Source organism: Sinocyclocheilus anshuiensis, unplaced genomic scaffold (assembly GCF_001515605.1).
Source record: "Sinocyclocheilus anshuiensis isolate Anshui unplaced genomic scaffold, SAMN03320099.WGS_v1.1 scaffold823, whole genome shotgun sequence".
Lineage (NCBI taxonomy): Eukaryota > Metazoa > Chordata > Actinopteri > Cypriniformes > Cyprinidae > Sinocyclocheilus > Sinocyclocheilus anshuiensis.
The window spans coordinates 558,083-581,002 of NW_015546078.1; the positions used below are offsets into that span (position 1 = coordinate 558,083).

At 36.3% G+C, this 22,920-nt stretch overlaps 1 protein-coding gene across 1 annotated transcript in view; it reads left to right on the forward strand.

The window, feature by feature from the left end:
* The window catches only part of LOC107699920 (semaphorin-4C-like), an 85,294-nt gene extending 63,123 nt beyond the window's left edge, over positions 1-22,171 (forward strand). Inside the window, exons 6-16 of the mRNA XM_016501365.1 lie at positions 167-263; positions 483-602; positions 3,118-3,269; positions 4,080-4,255; positions 5,892-6,036; positions 7,388-7,601; positions 8,654-8,769; positions 10,798-10,955; positions 12,242-12,333; positions 13,737-15,668; positions 21,283-22,171. Coding sequence (XP_016356851.1) covers positions 167-263; positions 483-602; positions 3,118-3,269; positions 4,080-4,255; positions 5,892-6,036; positions 7,388-7,601; positions 8,654-8,769; positions 10,798-10,955; positions 12,242-12,333; positions 13,737-14,629 — 2,163 coding nt within the window. The 3' untranslated portion in view covers positions 14,630-15,668; positions 21,283-22,171. The remainder of the gene's footprint in view (positions 1-166; positions 264-482; positions 603-3,117; positions 3,270-4,079; positions 4,256-5,891; positions 6,037-7,387; positions 7,602-8,653; positions 8,770-10,797; positions 10,956-12,241; positions 12,334-13,736; positions 15,669-21,282) is intronic.
* The last annotated feature ends 749 nt before the right edge of the window (positions 22,172-22,920 follow it).

The following is a 22,920-nucleotide window of genomic DNA, read 5'->3' on the forward strand; positions in this document are numbered from 1 at the left end:
GTGTGTGTGTGTGCGTGCGCGTGTGAGAGAGAGTGTGCGTGTGTGTGTGTGTGTGCGTGCGTGTGTGAGAGAGAGTGTGTGTGTGTGTGTGCGTGCGTGCGTGTGTGTGTGACTGTGTGCGTGTGTGTGCGCTCTATCCATATGTGACTATTTCTGTCTTTGATAGAATGCAGATCATTTCACTCTGGATAGCTCCGCCCTGGAGGACGGCAAGGGAAAGTGCCCCTATGACCCCGCCAAGGGTCACACTGGCCTCATTGTGGGTGAGTCACACATGCAAAAACCTGCATTATTATTCTTGTGTCTTGTGTGTGGGTGTCCTTTTGTGTTCGGTGCAGCCCGTGGATGCGTTTATGCCTCCTCTCTTCCCACACTCGGGAGAGAATGGAGTCCCTCTTTAATATCTCATAACCGCAGGGCTGTAGACAGGAGTGCGTGCGTTTGCACCTGTTCCCGCTCTAAGCGTTCTTCTCCTTTCCTAGACAAAGAGTTGTACTCCGCCACCCTCAATAACTTTCTGGGCACAGAGCCTGTAATCCTGAGGAACCTGGGACAGCAGCATTACAGCATGAAGAGTGAATACCTGCCGGCGTGGCTCAATGGTAAGTCTGATAACACACACACACACAAAATATAAATGTGAGCCTGGAGCACAAAAGCAGTGTTAAGTCGCTGGGGTATATTTGTAGCAATAGCCAACAATACATTGTATGGGTCAAAATTATCCATTTTTCTTTTATGCCAAAAATCATTAGGATATTAAGTAATATCATGTTCCATGAAGATATTTTGTAAATTTCCTACTGTAAATATATCAAAACTTAATTTTTGATTAGTAATATGCATTGCTAAGAACGTCATTTGGACAACTTTAAAGATGATTTTCTCAATATTTAGATTTTTTTGCACCCTCAGATTCCAGATTTTCAAATACTGTCCTATCCTAACAAACCATACATCAGTGGAAAGCTTATTTATTCAGCTTTCAGATTTCAAAAAATCGACCCTTATGACTGGTTTTGTTGTCCAGTGTCACATATATCATGCCTCTGCTGAATTCGTTTGATTATCACCAGAACAGTCAATAAACCATGTTGCTTCTTTGGACATGGAGTTTTTTGGAATATGATCCTACGTTGCTCTCGTAATCCTCATATTATACACATAGATATTATACATAATGTAATATTTCTTGGATTTTATTTGCAGTTAAATTACTGGTTTTAGCAATTAATTATGATCATTTTTACAGTGTTTGTGTGTGTGTGAGTTTGTGTGCGCGTGTGTGTGCGTGTGTGTGTGTGTGTGTGTGTGTGTGTGTGTGTGTGTGTGTGTGTGTACACATTCGTGTGTGTGTGTGTGTGTGTGTGTGTGTGTGTGTGTGTATACACGTTATTTAACAATTTCCAAAAATATATAATATGAAAAATAGAATAATAATAATATAAAAAAATTAACAGCGTTTATTAACTGAGAATAGACATGGATATGGAGTTATCTGGATTCAGTTGTTGGCAACTTGACACAATCCTGTATTGTTTCATTCTCCAAAACTCATCTCTGAGTCGTTGTCATAGCAACAGGTCCATAAGCTCAGACCTGTTTTTTTAATGGAAACAGGATTATATTTTGTCTGTTTAAGTCTGTCCCAGTCTCTGCATCATTCCTGTGAGCGCACCCTGTTGAACCAGAGGATGCAATAATGCACTATTATTATTATAATTATTTTAATAATAGCCTAATTTTAAATAAAATAATCATATTGTTGACAATAATAGGCACAGCTGTTTTTCTTAGTGTGAAGTACTTCTTCAGTTGTGAGGGAGTAATTTCTGTCTATATAATATATATAATATAATATAATGTAATATAATATAATGGTAACACTTAAGTTTAGGGACAAATTCTCACTATTAACTAGTAGCTTATTATAATGTATATTACTAGCATATTGGTTGTTTATTAGTACTTATAAACCACGTATTAATGCCTTATTCTGCATGACCATATGTCAGATCCCTTAATTATTAAACCACATACCTAAACTAACAACTACCTTACTAACTATTAATAAGGAGAAAATTGGGAGTTTATTGAGGCAAAAGTTGTAGTAAATAGTGAGAATTGGTCCCAAAACTAAAGTGTGACCAATATAATATAATACTATATAATAATATAATATAATGATATAATATAATATAATATATAATTCGTGCTGTCAAACGATTAATCGCGATTAATCGCATCCAAAATAAAAGTTTTTGTTTACATAATATATGTATGTATGCTGTTTATATTTATTATGTAAATATGAATACACACACATGCATGTATATATTTCAGAAAAATATGTTATGTTTATATATTAAATATATTTATTTATAATATACATTTTATGAATATAAACATAAACATGTAAATACATGTAAATATTTTCTAAATATATACTGTATGTGTGTGTATTTATATATACATAATAAATATACACAGTACACACACATATATTATGCAAACAAAAACTTTTATTTTGTATGCGATTAATCGCGATTAATCGTTTGACAGCACTAAATATAATATGATATGATATGATATGATATGATATGATATGATTAATATAATAAACAGTCAAAAGTTTGGGTTCAGTAAGATTTTTTTTTTAATAATTGACTACTTTTATTCAGGAAGAGCACATTAAAATTGATCAAAAGTGACAGCAAAGACTTTTACATTGTTACAAAAGGTTTATTTTTAAATGTAAAGAATCCTGAAAACAAAACAGTATCATGTTTCACACAAAAATATTAAACGGCACCACTGTTTTCAACATAATACATGTTTTTTAAGCATTAAATCAGCATATTAGAATGATTTCTGAAGGATCATGTGACACTGAAGACTGGAGTAATGATGCTGATGAAGATTGAGCTTTGCATCAGAAGTACGGTATTAAGTGATGTACAGGGAACATGGTTCTGATCTTTCTAGCAGGGTTAATCCCGAGGTGGAAACTTAAGATCTTTTATCTGTTCATCGAGTAACCACCAGCCCTTCTCTGTGAAGCGCCGTGTCCCCAATTCCAACACGTCTTTCCATATCTTTCCCTGCTGTCTGGTGCAGAGCCAAACTTTGTGGGTTCGGCGCTGGTCCGAGAGAGCCGCAGCAGTAAAGATGGAGACGACGATAAGATCTACTTCTTCTTTAGCGAGAGAGCAGTGGAGCTGGACTGTGACAGCGATCTGACTGTGGCGCGGGTGGCACGTGTGTGTAAGGTGAGAGTAAACTCTGAAAACACCAGAAGGCTACAGAGTAAAGCACGTGTAAAAATATACATGCTTTAAAATATATTTTTATACTTTTTAAAATGTGTTTGGTATCGCAGGACTATTTAAAATTAGTAAAAGGGTCACTAAATAATTGAGAGACTAAATTATTTATATAAATATATTGTAATAAAATATAAATTTTTATTTTTTATTATATATTTTTTTTTTTTTTTTAATATTTAAAAAAATGCATTTGTTACACAACATGACTATTTAAAATTGTGTTAATTGAAAGATTGCATGAATATTATTATAAAATATATCTGTATACTGCAATACATGCTATTTATTGTTGCTTGTTTCTGCCACAGAATAATGCAATAAAAAAGTAACTTGCAAGATATAAACGCAGAATTAAAAAGTCAAAATTGTGAGATGTTATCTGAGAAAAAAAGTCAAACTTGTAAAATAAAATTACCAGTGACTTTTTTAGCTTTTTCATCCGGTGGCATAGAATATGCATTTTTAAATATATTTTAAAAAATGCATTTGTCATACCACATGACTGTTGAGAATTACTGGTGAAGGCTAAACAGTTTTCATGAACTCATATTAACTGAAAGATTAGATGAATATTATTTTTAAAAGTTTTTATAATCAAATATATTATTAAATATATTTGTATACTTTTAGAAAAGTGTTTGTCATGCTTCATGCTTTATGCTTTTGTCATGCAATCTAGCTCTAGGGTGATTGTACCTGTATGAAGTGTCGTGTTAAAACCTCTGTTAAATGGCTGCTTGCTTCTCATTTCAGGGAGACCTGGGGGGCACACGGACCCTGCAGAAGAAGTGGACCACCTTCCAGAAAGCTCGGCTGATGTGTTCTTTCCCCGAGCGCCACATCACCTTTAATAACCTGCGTGCCGTCTTCACCTTGCCCGGGACGGACTGGAAGAGCACCAGCTTCTACAGCATCTTCCACGCGCAGTGGTGAGCGAACACACACTACATACACTATACTGCCAAAAGTATTGGAACCCCCCTTCTAATGAGCAGGTTTGACTACTTGAGTAATTTCCATGAGTACGAATCTTAATGTTTAAGCATTGTGTGCTTCTAATTTAATAGCAGCAGTTTGGACAGGAGCCTTTTCTATTCTAACATCACAATGCCTCTGTGTTTAAGGCAAGGTTCAAAAAGAAAGTCCTAAACCTAGCTGAAGACTTTGACATACTTTTACATTTACATTTAGTCATCTAGCAGACGCTTTTATCCAAAGCGACTTACAAATGAGGACAAAAATACAAAAAGCCAACAAAAAAAGCTTCTTCTTTTTTTCACTTAAATGCTGAACTTTTTTATCAAAGAACGCATCACGGTTTCCACAAATAATAAGCAGCACAACTTTTTCCAACATGCATGATTAAATCAGCATATTAGAATGATTTCTGACGATCATGTGACACTGAAGACTGGAGTAATGATGCTGAAAATACAGCTTTGCTATTACTTAAATAAATGACGTCTATAACTGTATAAAAATGGAAAATAGTTATTTTAAATTGTAATCATATCTAACAATGTGACTGTTTTTTCTGTATTTTGATCAAATAAATGCAGCCTTGGTGAGCAAGAGAAAAAAATATCTTGAGATTGCTGTCAGCATGCTTATAGAATTTAAATCAATTGAAAAAGAAAGGAAGAAACTTATGTTGCTTTTTTAACTGAAAACATATAAAAAGCTTTGCTTTTCTAGTTTATATATCTGATCACATTAACTTTACCAATGGACCAAAGTAGAAGAAGGCTTCATTTCCCGTAATTCTTTCTTCTTATTATTCCAGTTCAAGCGGGGTGTATTTTAAATTTTATGATGCTGTTTAAAAAATACTTTAATATTTAAGGCCAAGTTCAAAAAGAACACCTCTGCTGGGACTTTAAAAGCAGACCTTGAGCCAAAAACTCATCACCAAACACCTGTGACTTGTACATTAGAACAGAAAAAGGCACTTCCAAAACTGTGGCAACAAAGATGGAAACATAATTAAAAATGTATTTCCATCTCTGTTGCAACAGTTTTGGAGGTGTCTAAAATGACTGTATTCATATGTACAAGTCACAGGTGTTTGGTGATGAGTTTTCGGCTCAAGGTCTGCATTTAAAGTCACACCAGACCAGTCAAGTTCTTCCACACTGACTCAATCAATCATTTCTGTTTGAACCTTGCATTATACACAGAGCCATTGTTGTGTTAGAACAGAAAAGGCTCCTGTCCGAACTGTTGCTATAAAATTAGAAGCACACAATTCCCTAGAATAGCATTATATGCTTAAAAGCACTAAGATTTGTACTCATAGAAATGACTAAAGGAGTCAAACCTGTTTATTAGAAGGGGGGTTCCAATACTTTTGGCAGTATAGTGCGTTGTCTGTAGTTGTGAAAGTCGCTCTGTCCTCTGCTTGTATAAAAGTGTCACCGTGCCAAACATCCAGCCGTGTTCCTCAAGTGTAGAAAATGCTGCACTGTCATTATGTTGACAGTAAGGCTATTACTGTAATAAAGCAGCCAATGTAGCGCAGTCATTTAGTTGAGACTGACTCTTTCTCTCTCTCTCTCTCTCTCTCAGGGGGGATGTGGACGTGTCTGCTGTGTGTCAGTACCAGATCGGAGAGGTGAAAAACGTGTTCGACGGGCCATATAAGGAATACAGGGAGTCGTCTCAGCGATGGGGCCGATACACTGGCACCGTTCCCAGCCCTCGACCCGGAGCGGTGAGCTCAGCAGCCGCTGTCTGTGACTAAGCAGTCGGCTAAAAATAGATTTCTGTGCATACAGTCATTTTTCAGCTCGTAACTCAGAACCGATTACAACGGTTGAGTGAGAGTGCACTGTAAAAAAATAAATACGTAAAGTAACAGAAAAAGTACTGGCAGCTCATTGCACACAACATTATCCATTAATTTTACAGACATTTCTGTTAACTCTAAAACACAATACAATGAATTGTAAAATTCAAAATACTGTTATAAAACGGAGAGTTCCGGTGCTTGATTCTGATTGGCTGAGCCGCGTTCGAAGCTGTTGTAAATGACGCTACAAAGTAACACACACCTTTGTTTACATCTGTGTGTTGCAACCACAACTGATTCTGAGTTACGCAGTATGCAAGGATTTTTTTTTATAATAGATACAAAGAAAACAAGTAGATAGAATAAAAAAAGAGTAAGGGACGCTAATGTTACAGGGTCTTTTTTTAAATAAAAATAAATAAGTAAAAAGAATAGAAAAAGTATAGAGAACGCTAGTGTCAGAGGATCCTTTTTTATAATAAATAAAAAGAAAACAAGTAGATAGGATTGAAATAGAATAGAGCGTGTTCGAGGGTCAGGTGTTTTTTATTATTATTATTAAAAAAAGAAAACAAATAGAGTTAGAATTGAAGAGATGTTTCTTGAAGATGGCTAAGACTCAGCTGCTATTTGTTTTTTGTTTGTTTTTACTTTATTCAGCGGGAACATATCAAATCAATCAAAACAGAAAGTAAAAACTTAGACTTTTACAAAAAAAAAAAATATATATATACAGTGGGTACGGAAAGTATTCAGACCCCCTTAAATTTTTCACTCTTTGTTATTGCTTTTACTTGAATAAATTACATCTATAACTGTATATTAAAATAGAAACTGTTATTTTAAATTGTAATCATATCTTAGAATATGACTGTTTTTTGCTGTATTTGTGATCAAATAAATGCTGCCTTGGTGAGCAAGAGAAAAAAAATATCTTGAGATTGCTGTCAGGATGCTTAGTAGAATTTAAATGAATTGAAAATGAAAGGAAGAAATTTATGTTGCTTTTTTAACTGAAAATATAAAAAAAAGCTTTGCTTTTCTAGTTTATATATCTGATCACATTAACTTTACCAATGGACCACGGTAGAAGAATGCTTCATTTCCCGTAATTCTTTCTTCTTATTATTCCAGTTCAAGCGGGGTGTATTTGTATGAAAAAAACAAAAGTTAAATTGTAAAATACTGGTCATATACAGAATGACATGCTATATAAAGTTAAATAAAATCCCTTATCAAGTTAAAAGACCTTCCTATCTTGTTCTTTCCACAGTGCATCACAAACTTTGACAGGGAAAACGGCTACAACAGTTCTCTGCAGCTGCCTGACGCCACGCTAAACTTTGCCAAGAAGCATCCGCTAATGGAGGACCACGCAGAAGCTCGCCCCCTGCTGCTTACTAAAGGGATCAACTTCACCCGACTAGCAGTGGACAGAGTGAGCTCTCTGGACCAGAGATCCTACAGCATGCTCTTCATAGGCACAGGTATGCTACTGGAAGTGAAACACGTAAATGGACTCATGTATGAAAAATGACTGCAGTACTTCTTTGTCAAGAGGGTTATTTGACAGTTTCCTGCATTGTCTTCATTGTTCCTTTGTCCTTTTGTGCACAAGTGTGAATAGAGCAGCCAAAGAAAGCATTTTATTAGCCATAATGTTGCATCTAAGTGGGAAAGTCACCTCCGCCAGGTGATTCCTTTCATGCAGGAAGGTCAGTCCTTCAAATAAAAATTGAAAAGATGTATTTGGCCTTGGCAATCTCGCATAAACACATTCAAGGCTCAACCTCTTTAAAGCATCCGATGAGTCCAGTATTGCATCAAATGCACTCAAAAGACAAATACAGTACAGCTAGTGTAACATTTTAATATATATGCTTATATATATATATATATATATGCTTCAAAATATATTTTTATACTTAAAAAATGTATTTTTCATGTCTTAAGACTATTTCAAATTACTAGTGATGGCAAAAAGGGTTGAATGACATTAATTGAGACTGCATGAATTTGTGTGTGTGTGTGTGTGTGAGAGAGAGAGAGAGAGAGAGAGAGAGTGTGGGACAGAGAGAATCAGAGTCTTGGATTGAGGATTAAGGGTGAACGTAGATAGTCTGACATGAGCAAAAGTGTCAGGGTGGATTTGTAAAGAACACTCTGTAGCTCTTCCGCTCTCCTCCGTTATCCCTTTTCCGCACTCTCACTTTTTTCTCCTGACGGAGAGAGGGGTCAGTGACACATTATCTGTGACAAGCACTGTGTGTTGAGGACGGGATAAAGTACACACACACATACGGAGTTATGATAGGTCACGGCACCAGCTGGGGTGTATTAAATTTTCCTGCCATAATCGGTGTAACCTTGTTCCTAAAATCCAATGACGGAAAAATATGCCATGTGTTGATGATGAATTAATGGACTATTTGTCTCTCCTCTCTCGCCTTTTCCCTCTCCTTCCCCATTACATTATTTCTCACCGTATGAATATAATCTATCCCCATCTTTCCTCCCGCTCTCACTGTTTGTCGTTCAGCGGATGGATGGCTCCAGCGTGTGGTGATTCTGGGTTCAGAGGCTCATGTGATCGAAGAGATCCAGCTGTTTGATCGGCAACAGCCGGTGGACAGCCTCACCATCTCACACAGCAAAGTAATTTCTGATCTCTTTGAGCGCAGCTCTCACGCCTGGCTAGCATTAACCGAGTCAAAAAACAGAATGCACTGATAGCTGAAAATAACTGACTTGCGTGTATTGTTTTGGTTATTCATTCCCAGTGTTGTGGAGTAACTATGTAACAGAATTACGTAATTTAATTACAAAATAAGGTTACACTTTATTTTAAGGTGCCCTTGTTAGTGTAATTATACATTTAAGTACTGAGTAATATTAATTAACTACATGTACTTACTGTATGGTTAGGATTATGATTACTTGCATGTAATTATGCATAATTTATTGTTATGATAATAGTAAGTACATGTAAGATGTGTAACAAGGACACCTTAAAATAAAGTGTTTCCCGAAATAAATGTAACTGTAATCTGTTGTTCTCAGTAGTTACTGAGAAAAAAAAATGTGTAATTAAAAATGTTAATGAGTGCAAAGGGGGTTACATTTCATTTGAGCGCAGCTCTCACGCCTGGCTAGCATTAACCGAGTCGAACAGAATGCACTGATAGCTGAAAATAACTGACTTGCGTGTATTGTTTTGATTATTCATTCCCAGTGTTGTGGAGTAACTATGTAACAGAATTACGTAATTTAATTACAAAATAAGGTTACACTTTATTTTAAGGTGCCCTTGTTAGTGTAATTACACATTTAAGTACTGAGTAATATTAATTAACTACATGTACTTACTGTATGGTTAGGATTATGATTACTTGCATGTAATTATGCATAATTTATTGTTATGATAATAGTAAGTACATGTAAGATGTGTAACAAGGACACCTTAAAATAAAGTGTTTCCCGAAATAAATGTAACTGTAATCTGTTGTTCTCAGTAGTTACTGAGAAAAAAAAATGTGTAATTAAAAATGTTAATGAGTGCAAAGGGGGTTACATTTGAATATTTTCTCACACACACAGAGATTTAATTGATTTCTTTCCCAAATTGCATTGGCTGCTCTAAAATATGAGACACCAATGTTTCAGGAGTCTAGGACACATGCTTATTTGATAAGCGTTTATTTCCTATTTGGGTTTATGTGTATGCTTTATTTTGTAAGATGAACTGTTTTTTCCAAAGCTTTGTTAGATGCCAGTGTTCCCTGTCATAACTATGCAAAGATTTGATTTCAAAAACAGTTTCATAGCTATTAAACTGTATCTTGTTATGATTTTAAATTAGTGTTTAACCTCTCAAAGTAAAAAAAGGTTTTAAAGTCTGATTTCGTGGTGGCTGTGCTTTAAATTAAATTATTATAATCTTAATTCATCTTAACACATCTCTTTCATCTTTATCTGACCCTCTAACTCTAGCACTCTCTATTCTAATTCTATTCTTTATAAAAAAATATAGAAAAACTTGCCCCTTGCACTCTATTTATTTACTAACTGCTTGTTTTCTTTAAAAAAAAAACTAACACTAGCTTCTCTAATCTTTTTGCTTTCTATTTGTTTTCTTTTTATTTATTATACAATTATAATTCTGACTTTCTGACTTCTGATTAACAAAAGCAAAAAAAGCCTCTAACACTTGCTTGCTCTATTCTTTTTCTATCTGTTTTCTTTTTATTTATTATATGATTTAAAAAGAAAACTTGCTATGTGTACTGCATTAAGCTAACTGAGACTTGTGATAGCACTTGCGTATCATTGCTCTTTTGTTGATTCTGAATGCTTCTATTGTCCTCATTTGTATGTCGCTTCGGATAAAAGCGTCTGCTAATGTCTCAGTGTAATGTAATGTAATTCAAGTGATGAAGGATTCTGAAAGTCTGACAGTAATCAGTGTTGAGTTCTACTGTAAAGTTAACCCTGCTTGGATTAAATGTTTCAAAATTAATAATAGTTGAAAACATCAAATCAAATGTAATCAGTTACATTACTTTAATAAAGTAATTGAAATAGTTACACTACTTAATTACATTTTGTAATCTGTAACTGATTACATTTCCAAAGTAACCTTCCCAACACTGTTCATTCCCAAATCTTTCCATTCGTTCTCCATAGAAGTATCTGTACATTGGCTCACGCTCGGAGGTTCTTCAGCTGCCCTTGGCAAACTGCAGCCGGTACCATTCACAGCCAGACTGCCTTCTGTCCCGAGATCCATACTGCGCCTGGGACAGCGAGGGACGCGCTTGTGTCCGCATCGACCTCCACCGCGGGTGCGTTCTTCTATCTTTGAGTTGGTTCTGCTGCTAACAGCCTTTCCGTGTTGGGGAGGAACTAGTTACATTACACAGAATGATGTACTTATAATACACTTTATTTTAAGGTGTCCTTGTTACACGTGTTACATGTACTTACTATTATACTAACAATAAATTATGCATAATTACATGCAAGTAACCTTAAACCAAACCCTAACCCTAACTTTATAGTAGGCCTAAGTACATGTAGATAATTAACATTACTCAGTACTTAAATGTATAAATACACTGCAACAAAGACACCTAAAAATAAAGTGTAACCCAAAATAAATGTAATTGATTAAATTAATTAAATTACAGTTACTTATGAAAATGTTAAAGATTACAAAGGAGGGTTACATCTGAATACTTTCACACACACATACAGATTTGATTTATTTATTTCCAAAATTGCATTGTCTGCTTTAAAATATGAGACACCAATGTTTCAGGAGTTTAGGACACAGAATAGGACACATGCTAGTTTTATTTCCTATTTGGGATCATATTTTTTATTGGTTACACTTTATTTTAAGGTGTCCTTGTTACAGTGTAATTATACATTTAAGTACTGAGTGATATTACTTAACTACATGTACTTACTATAAAGTTAGGGTTAGGATTAGGGTTTGGTTTAAGGTTACTTGCATGTAATTATGCTTAATTTATTGTTATTATAATATTAAGTACATGTAACGTGCATGGCATTCGTTCGAAATTTAGAAAAGTAATCAAATGTAATCAGTTACATTACTTTAATAAAGTTACTTACTACATTTTAGATAGGGTAACTTGTAATCTGTAACCTACACTCTTAAAAATAAAGGTGCTTAAAAGGTTCTTCACAGTGATGCCATAGAAGAACCATTTATGGTTCCACAAAGCACCATTCAGTCAAAGAACCATTTCTTTCTTACCTTTTTATAATCTGAAGAGCCTTCTTTCACCACAAAGAAGCTTTTGTGAAACAGAAAGGTTCTTCAGATGTTAAAGGTTCTTTATGGAACCATTTAGACAAAAAACGTTCTTCTATGGCATCGTGAAGCAAAGTAACACTGCATCCTTTCACCGTCATCCATCCGCTGCTTTGCTCATTGTGCTCTCCTCTTTATTTTATTTCTGTTTCTGCCACTCGCTCCTTTCCCGTTCCACCCCTCTGTTCTCCTCCGCAGGACCCTCTTTGTGCTTTTAAGCTGCATCTCTATAGCACTGTGTCTAACAGCCTTCTGACACATCGTCAATATTTGTGCTCCCCCCCACAGCTCCACATCCACACTCTCGCAGGACCTCATGCTGGAGAGGTTCAGCCGAGGAAAAGCCAAGTTTGAGAAGCCTTTCTCCATCCCCAGTCCTGGTACGTCCGACGTACGCTGCCCCCTGCAGGCCTGGACCCCTGTAGTGAGCAGTTCTCCATTAGAGGTCGCATGCACTTCAAAGTGTCAACCAGATTACTGACAAAACAGCAACAATGACTGATATATACAGTGCTTAACACATTTATTAGACCACCTGTCATAAGAGAAAACACTGATGTTTTAGGAATCTGTCTTAAATTCCTGTCTAAAATCTGTTTAAAAATCTGTCTAAAATTAAAAATTGTATTGTCATTTATTAGGCAAATAACAGACTGAAACAACTCAATAGTCTTAATGAATTCGTGTTTGTATACAAAAATGTGAGCTGGCACATTCAACGTCTCTCCGAAGTCAGATATTAATCAAGCATAACGTTTTTTAATTTTTTTATTTAGTCATTTATCAGACGCTTTTATCCAAAGCGACTTACAAATGAGGACAACAGAAGCATTTTAGACATTTTTAACATTTTACAATTAAATCTTATTTTTCCGTTAAGGACTGCAAGTAAATAACTGTAATTTGGTATCTTAATAAAAATAATAAAGTGCTTTATTATTTTTCTGCCTTTCATGTAAAACAACAATAATTATATTTTGGCATTAGAAATACTACTGTGGATACTGGTGGTCTAATAAATGTGTTAAGCACTCTATGAACCAACATATTTATATTGATATTAATGAAAATGAATTACATTTTAAAATTTACAATTTTACGTTTTTTTTTTGTAATGAAAATGAAGGTGAGACCTATATACATATATATAATTGTATTATTATATTATTTAAAACTAATTTCATTTTAAAATTACCTTTACTTTTTTTTTCAATGAAAAAAATATTACAAAAAAAATAATACCAGACAAATATTAACAATGCAGAAAAAATAAAAAAATCTAGAATATAATTTTGTTTCAAATAATTTAATCATTGTCAATAGCTGAAGAGAAACAGTCAATTTTTAGCAGAAACCATTACTAAAAATGCAAAATGTAAAAAAAAATTAAGACTATATCATTACATTTATTTAATTTTATTTGTATTATTATTTAAAAAATAAAATATCATATATTAATGTTGTTGTTGTTTTTCTCCCCAGAACATTCACATTTTTAGCAGAAACTGTTACTAAAACAAAATGCAAAATATATATTAAAAAATGTATTATTACATTTATTTAATTGTATTTATTTTTATTTTTATTAAAAAATATAAAATATCACATATTAATGTTGTTGCTTTTTTCTCCCCGGAACATTCAAATTTTTAGCAGAAACTATTACTGAAACAAAATACAAAATGTAAAAACAAATTAAGACTATATCATTACATTTATTTATTTGTAATATTATTTTAAAAATGAAATATATTAATTCTGTTGTTGTTGTTTCCCCCCCCAGATCATTCTAGGTTGCGAAATGTAACTGTGGTTGTTGGGTCGGATCTGGTTTTGCCCTGCCATCTGGTTTCCAACTTGGCCCAGCCTTTCTGGGAGCTCAACGAACGTGAGCTTGCCTTGGTGGAAGGTGGGGCCCCGGGGCCACGATTCGACCGAGCCCTCCGCGCTCTCGTCATTCCCCAAGCCGGGCCCCTTCAAGCGGGCCGCTACATCTGCTACTCGGAGGAGCAAGGCGTGAAGTTCCAAACGGAAAGGTACCAGGTGGCGGTGGTAGCCAGCGCACCTGTCTTCATGGAGGCCCGTGCTCCGGATGGCAGCATGGGTTTGTTCTGGGTCCTGGTGATCACTTTGGGTGCCGCTTGTCTGTTGCTGCTCATTGCATCGTTGTATCTCCGTAGAAGATTGAAGTTGGCACTGGGAAAAGGGGCAGAAATGAAGCCGTTGGAGAGCACTTTGGTGTACCCCATTACTTTGCCCAAAGAGACTCCAAGCCGGCCGTCATTTGTGCCGAGCAAGATGGCAAACGATGATGATCGCTTTTGGGAAACGGGGGCGAATTATTACTACTCAGACGGCTCGCTAAAAATCGTGCCTGGGCATGCATTGTGCTCCACCGGAAGCTCGGCATCGCCGAGTGCAATTCCCGGTCAGCCTATTCACTCGCCGAGCAGGTTGAGCCTCACCAACATTCGGAGCTCAAACACCAACGGATACATCCGGCTCAATCTGAGCTCAGCCGGAGAGGAGAGATCCGGCATGGGAGCGGCGGGAATGGGAATCGGGATGGGCGGCCGAGACAGCGACTACTCCAGTCCGTTCAAAGAGGAGCTCCGTAAAACTCTGCAGCAGAGGAGCGTGCTTCCCGACGCCAATCCCGAGGAGTCTTCTGTGTAAATCCCGCAGGAAAACGACAGAAAACCTCACCTACCTCCCTCCTGCTTGGGGAACTCTCTTCATCCGCAAACTCTTTCTTCTCTGTCAGCACTTCCATCTCCCGTGCCATGAGGCCACCGTGCTTCACGACATTCCCTTGGATTATTCTCGGTGAGAACACACTACTAACACTCGACCGAGCTTTTGTAAATGACTGTATTTAAAGGACCAGACCGACAGGGCCTCGTGTTGATCTTGGCTAAACGCAGGTACATCTCTGAGAGGAGCCCAACCAGCCAAATGTAGCCGTCAGTCTGATCTGACAACAGATCCCAATCATTTGGCAAGCTGCAAGAGGACGCAGAGTTTATTTTTGACGTCTTGAGGTCGCTTGCCTCAGGTGTTCGGACACGTTTTTTGCACCCTTTGAGAGAGGAGACGAGGACATGCATAAGCTCAAATCGCTTGATGACAATCACGCTCGAGGAAAGCAGAGGAAAAATTATTAAAGGGGAAAAAACAACTGAGTGAGCTGTAAACCCGAAACAAGACTTGAATAACGAACAAATGCTTTGCCTTTCTTTCTTCGCAGCTCAAAAACTTTTTTAAACATTGTCTTTTTTCTGAGAATGTGTACTGAGACTTGCAGAACTAATATATAGTGAGGTTTTTCCATGTCTGTTTATTGCAAGGATTTCTTCTTCTTCTTCTTTTACGATTGATAGTCTCATCTGAAATGTGAAAGGATTACCAGTGCTAGTAGCATGCAACAGAATGTTGCACTAAGACTGTGTTGGATGCGACAGCAAGTGCATTATTGTATATATTTGGCTTGAGTTGCCAAATGAAGTACAACCCCAGTGTTTGCCTACATGATAAAGCAGGTGAATGAAGCCACATGATGGAATGAAACCTTCCTTCTGGAATGGTATAGAAGACTCCGCCCACGTTATGAAGCCGAATTGTTCTGCATGAAAGGGATCCTTTACAGACTACAAGGAGCTGGACTTTTTGAAGAAGTCCAGAATGAATGGCAGAGGCTACGGCTGATCAAACGCAGGTGAGACTACGCCAAATCGTATATTTGGGATGTTTACTTGATTTGAAATTATTATTAGTTTTGTTTGAAATTATACATTACCGTTTCAAAAATTGGTTTTTTTTTTCATGTCGAGTCTCTTATGTTCACCAAGGCTGCTTTTATTTGATCAAAAATGCAGTAAAAACTGTAATATTGTGAAACATTATTACAATTTAAAAGTACCGTTTTCTATTTTTCTGCCCTGAAAGTGTCTGAAGGTGAGACCTATATACATATATATAATTGTATTATTATATTATTTAAAACTAATTTCATTTTAAAATTACCTTTACTTTTTTTTTCAATGAAAAAAATATTACAAAAAAAATAATACCAGACAAATATTAACAATGCAGAAAAAATAAAAAAATCTAGAATATAATTTTGTTTCAAATAATTTAATCATTGTCAATAGCTGAAGAGAAACAGTCAATTTTTAGCAGAAACCATTACTAAAAATGCAAAATGTAAAAAAAAATTAAGACTATATCATTACATTTATTTAATTTTATTTGTATTATTATTTAAAAAATAAAATATCATATATTAATGTTGTTGTTGTTTTTCTCCCCAGAACATTCACATTTTTAGCAGAAACTGTTACTAAAACAAAATGCAAAATATATATTAAAAAATGTATTATTACATTTATTTAATTGTATTTATTTTTATTTTTATTAAAAAATATAAAATATCACATATTAATGTTGTTGCTTTTTTCTCCCCGGAACATTCAAATTTTTAGCAGAAACTATTACTGAAACAAAATGCAAAATGTAAAAACAAATTAAGACTATATCATTACATTTATTTATTTGTAATATTATTTTAAAAATGAAATATATTAATTCTGTTGTTGTTGTTTCCCCCCCCAGATCATTCTAGGTTGCGAAATGTAACTGTGGTTGTTGGGTCGGATCTGGTTTTGCCCTGCCATCTGGTTTCCAACTTGGCCCAGCCTTTCTGGGAGCTCAACGAACGTGAGCTTGCCTTGGTGGAAGGTGGGGCCCCGGGGCCACGATTCGACCGAGCCCTCCGCGCTCTCGTCATTCCCCAAGCCGGGCCCCTTCAAGCGGGCCGCTACATCTGCTACTCGGAGGAGCAAGGCGTGAAGTTCCAAACGGAAAGGTACCAGGTGGCGGTGGTAGCCAGCGCACCTGTCTTCATGGAGGCCCGTGCTCCGGATGGCAGCATGGGTTTGTTCTGGGTCCTGGTGATCACTTTGGGTGCCGCTTGTCTGTTGCTGCTCATTGCATCGTTGTATCTCCGTAGAAGATTGAAGTTGGCACTGGGAAAAGGGGCAGAAATGAAGCCGTTGGAGAGCACTTTGGTGTACCCCATTACTTTGCCCAAAGAGACTCCAAGCCGGCCGTCATTTGTGCCGAGCAAGATGGCAAACGATGATGATCGCTTTTGGGAAACGGGGGCGAATTATTACTACTCAGACGGCTCGCTAAAAATCGTGCCTGGGCATGCATTGTGCTCCACCGGAAGCTCGGCATCGCCGAGTGCAATTCCCGGTCAGCCTATTCACTCGCCGAGCAGGTTGAGCCTCACCAACATTCGGAGCTCAAACACCAACGGATACATCCGGCTCAATCTGAGCTCAGCCGGAGAGGAGAGATCCGGCATGGGAGCGGCGGGAATGGGAATCGGGATGGGCGGCCGAGACAGCGACTACTCCAGTCCGTTCAAAGAGGAGCTCCGTAAAACTCTGCAGCAGAGGAGCGTGCTTCCCAACGCCAATCCCGAGGAGTCTTCTGTGTAAATCCCGCAGGAAAACGACAGAAAACCTCACCTACCTCCCTCCTGCTTGGGGAACTCTCTTCATCCGCAAACTCTTTCTTCTCTGTCAGCACTTCCATCTCCCGTGCCATGAGGCCACCGTGCTTCACGACATTCCCTTGGATTATTCTCGGTGAGAACACACTACTAACACTCGACCGAGCTTTTGTAAATGACTGTATTTAAAGGACCAGACCGACAGGGCCTCGTGTTGATCTTGGCTAAACGCAGGTACATCTCTGAGAGGAGCCCAACCAGCCAAATGTAGCCGTCAGTCTGGTCTGACAACAGATCCCAATCATTTGGCAAGCTGCAAGAGGACGCAGAGTTTATTTTTGACGTCTTGAGGTCGCTTGCCTCAGGTGTTCGGACACGTTTTTTGCACCCTTTGAGAGAGGAGACGAGGACATGCATAAGCTCAAATCGCTTGATGACAATCACGCTCGAGGAAAGCAGAGGAAAAATTATTAAAGGGGAAAAAACAACTGAGTGAGCTGTAAACCCGAAACAAGACTTGAATAACGAACAAATGCTTTGCCTTTCTTTCTTCGCAGCTCAAAAACTTTTTTAAACATTGTCTTTTTTCTGAGAATGTGTACTGAGACTTGCAGAACTAATATATAGTGAGGTTTTTCCATGTCTGTTTATTGCAAGGATTTCTTCTTCTTCTTCTTTTACGATTGATAGTCTCATCTGAAATGTGAAAGGATTACCAGTGCTAGTAGCATGCAACAGAATGTTGCACTAAGACTGTGTTGGATGCGACAGCAAGTGCATTATTGTATATATTTGGCTTGAGTTGCCAAATGAAGTACAACCCCAGTGTTTGCCTACATGATAAAGCAGGTGAATGAAGCCACATGATGGAATGAAACCTTCCTTCTGGAATGGTATAGAAGACTCCGCCCACGTTATGAAGCCGAATTGTTCTGCATGAAAGGGATCCTTTACAGACTACAAGGAGCTGGACTTTTTGAAGAAGTCCAGAATGAATGGCAGAGGCTACGGCTGATCAAACGCAGGTGAGACTACGCCAAATCGTATATTTGGGATGTTTACTTGATTTGAAATTATTATTAGTTTTGTTTGAAATTATACATTACCGTTTCAAAAATTGGTTTTTTTTTTCATGTCGAGTCTCTTATGTTCACCAAGGCTGCTTTTATTTGATCAAAAATGCAGTAAAAACTGTAATATTGTGAAACATTATTACAATTTAAAAGTACCGTTTTCTATTTTTCTGCCCTGAAAGTGTCTGGCCAGCCAAAACCGTAAGTCGTAGAAACACCAAATTTGGCAGGATTGTCCCAAATCTCCCGCACTACTCAGGTGCACAAACACACCCCAATCAGACCATAGGTGGCGCTATAATGGGTATTTTTACGTTTTTGCTCATATCTCCACAACTATACAGGTTACAATCAAAATTCAAAGTTACAATCTGATTCTCTGCGTCAAGCTGAACAAAATGTATATCTCGGATTTTTTCCATGCATAAAATTATTCCACCACTTTGAGCTGTTTTATAAATCATCTTTTTCGAACTCGTTCTAGACCATTTGTCCAATTGACGCCACATTTTGTATGTATCATCTACAGACCCTCGTGACAAAAAGTTATCAAAAGAATTTGGATTTATCAAATGGTTTAGAAAATGGTTTAGAGCAATGGCTACTAAATGTATTGGCGGATATCTTCTAAACGGTTTGACTAATTAAAATTATTTTGATAACTTTTTGTCATTAGTGTCTATAGATGCTACATGCAAAATTTTGGTTTGAAAATGGTTGAAATGGATTAACTTTGCAGAACATGCATTATAGTTTCATAAAGTATAATAAAACAAGTTTAATCATTTTCTAAAGAAATCTGTGCTCTCCAAATTTATATTATTTAAATTATTCTGAAATTATTTCAGAAATTATTTGTCAAGTTGTCAGACATGACTGCGTATATTACGGTCCAGTTAAAATGAAGAGACAATATTATTTGTCTATTGACCCAGGTGAAAAAGTGCAGTAAAATACACTTTATTCACTTTTTTTCCACAAAAAAAATATAGCACTTTACTAAAAGTATACTTACTGTTAAATTGTGAATTTTGGTACACATCTAAATGCATATAAATGAATAATCCATTCATGTGCTATTAGTGTGGGAAATAACAGAGGATTCAAATGTGAGTTCAGCAAAAAATAGTTTATTAGAGGAAGCAGAGAGCAGCAGACCGAGATCAAGATCTTGGGTGCAAGAGAAATAGTCCACTGGTAGCGCTGTGACTGCAATGAACAGTCCAGGACCGGAACCAAGCAGAAATCCAACCGTAACGACAGCCAACAGTCCAGGGCTGCGTTTCCCAAAAGCATTGTAAGCCTAAGTACATCGTAGACCCATTGGCACCAATGCATCTACGATCAACTGAGCTTACGATGCTCTTGGGAAACGCAGCTCAGAGCAGGAGCGAGGAACAAGGCCAAAAAGAGCTAGAGCGCTTCCAGGACAAGACACCACAAAAACACCAACGATCTGGCAACACAGAGTAAGAAGCAACGCCATTAAATAGCAGAGCTGATGAGCCAGAGAGGGAGAGAGAGACAGTGAACCTGCGAACCGTGACAATTAGAGCAATTATAGTAGCCTAAGCACAGTAACCTACAGGGTTTTACTTAAGTAAAAACACAGAGTAAGAAGCAACGCCATTAAATAGCAGAGCTGATGAGCCGGAGAGGGAGAGAGAGACAGTGAACCTGCGAACCGTGACAATTAGAGCAATTATAGTAGCCTAAGCACAGTAACCTACAGGGTTTTACTTAAGTAATGCATTTCTACTGTATTTTTCATGAAAATCCCAATAGAACTTGGTGATAGTATATATAAAAACCCACTAAAATTGTATGTAAAACGATTGTAGCACACTTTTAAGCAATGCAATTATAAAACACGTCTGGCACTTTATATGACTACACTTAAAATCAGTTTAAGTGTTAGTGCAAATTAGTGTATTTATATTAAGTGTACTTAAGTAGCACAGTTGCGAAACTCTACTTATAACTATCACATAACTAATATATTTTAAATAAAATCAATTTAATTTAAACTTAGGATAACTATATAAAAGTGTACTAGCATTGAACAAATTTTTAAATCATTCAAAGCACACTTTTATGAAATACACTCATAAAAGTCCTCTGTATATTTTTGCAGTAGTATACTTTATTACAATGCACTAAAATCACTTTAAATCTCAGTGGTATTTAGTATACTTTTGCAATTGCACTGAAGTACTAGTGAAGTAGAAATATACTTTTAATTAGTGTATTTATAGTGTATAACTATATTTAGCACAAAAAAATAAGAATGTACTAAAAATGTACTTGCTGGTATTTAAGTATTTTTTTAATGCATTCAAGTATATTACTCCAGTCTTCAGTGTCACATGGTCCTTCAGGAATCATTCAAATATGCAATATTTATTTGAGACAGACATTATTTGTTAAGTATTCATTTCTTTAAATACACCAAACCTTTGAACGGTAGTGTATAAAACCAGCAAATTATTGATATGTGAGACAGACTAAAAGATATCCTGTGTTTAATAATATAACAACAACACCAACACTAATAATAATAATTATTATTATCATTATTGTTAATTTTGAATATTTTTATGAAAAAAAGTTTTTAATGGTTTGTATGTGTTTTGTTTAAATATCTATAAAAAGACAACAAAAACACTGTTAATAGACATATTTAGATTTTTTCTGAATAACCTATAAAAGCTAAAAACTGACTCTCTTTTGTCTTTCAGTGTGGGCTTTGCAACTCTTAAAGACTAAATACAAAAACAGGGTGAAAACGGAAAGCAGAGGACATTTCATTCCGTTGACTTTGATTGTGAAGACAAATGAAGGAGATTTTTTTATTTTTTTCGTGACCCTGCGGGTGGAGAGGCACTACGATGCTCATCACGGATCCATACTTTGCTGCATGATGTTCTGCAAAATATATCGTATCAGTTTCAACAACAAAACAATAGTCTCGTGTATTTCAAAAAAGGAAGAGAAAACAACAAGAGTTTTCGTACCTGTGCCTCTTCACCTCGGGTGAAGCCAAAGCAGACTGCAGACATGTTTCTTCTGTTTCTCGTTTCTTTTTATTCTCTATTTTTATGTTCTGGAATTTGTCCATTGCACAGAACTGACAAGTGTTGTCTGAAATCTTCGTTACTACTACTCTTGTTTTGGTGGAATGCTGTTCTTTGTGGCATGAGAGCTTTACGATTTTCTCAAGCGGCTTTCCATTCTGTCATTGGCTCTTTTCTAGTCTACAATCTAGTGTGCGCAGCACTGCATAAGAGGGAAGTTTACACTTGTCAGAAAAGATCTTTGTACTAAAAACAGCGCCGAGAAATGTCAGATTAACAAGGACACAATCCTTTCTGCCAGGACTTCTCAGGATGGGCTTCTGACTCTCTTGAAATTGTGAAATTTCACCGTTTTTTTATTTCACTGTTCGCTTTGATAAGCCTGTCTAATGACTTAAAGTCAGACGTAATTTCACTGAGCGACCAAGAAGTGTTGCATATGCTTGCTTGCATCATGCATTGCTTTTTTTCCTGCTTGTTTAGAAAAAAATCTCAGTTCATTTCATCTCACATGCCTTTAAACCTGCTGTTACTTTGTGAGTTTTTGTATTACGAAAATCTCTTTTTTTTTGCAATTCAAGATATCTTTTAAAAATCTTGCTGGTATTTTTTTTTTTTTCTTTTTTTTAGGTAATTATGTTACGTAACTTATTTTGCTTGTAAAAAAAGTTGATATTTATTACCATTGTACACATGCTCTTATTTTTTATATATGTATATATCAACAGAAAATAAAAGTAGAGATCAGTTCACAGCGAGTAGGTTGTGTATGCTTATTTGAGTGTTCCATTAAAATGCCATTGAAATGTCAGGTGTTACATTTGCTTAATGCAGAATGTCTATGTAGTGCTTCTGCTAAAAATATATCCATTCAGTGTTTGGCGAACCTCATGGAGTCCACACACAACACTTGGACAATAACCAAAAGTGAGGTCTCTGCTGCTTAGGCTGGGCCTCCAATTCACAGCCGTCTATAAAAGATGGAGAAGAAGAGAGAGCCATTATCTACAAAATATTTGCTTTCTAAGCTGACACTGTATCTTTCTTCTACCTATACTTGTGTATTTTTATTTTGTTTATTATTTTCTTATTTTTTGAAAGGAATTAGTATACTTTTATTCAGCAAGGACACATTAAATTGATCAAAAGACATTTATAATGTTACTTTTTCTATTTCAAATAAATGTTGAACATTCTATTCATCAAAGAATCCTGAAAAAACGTTTCCACAAAAATACTAAGCAGCACAACTGTTTTCAACAATAATAATAAATGCTTCTTGAGCATCAAATCAGCATATTA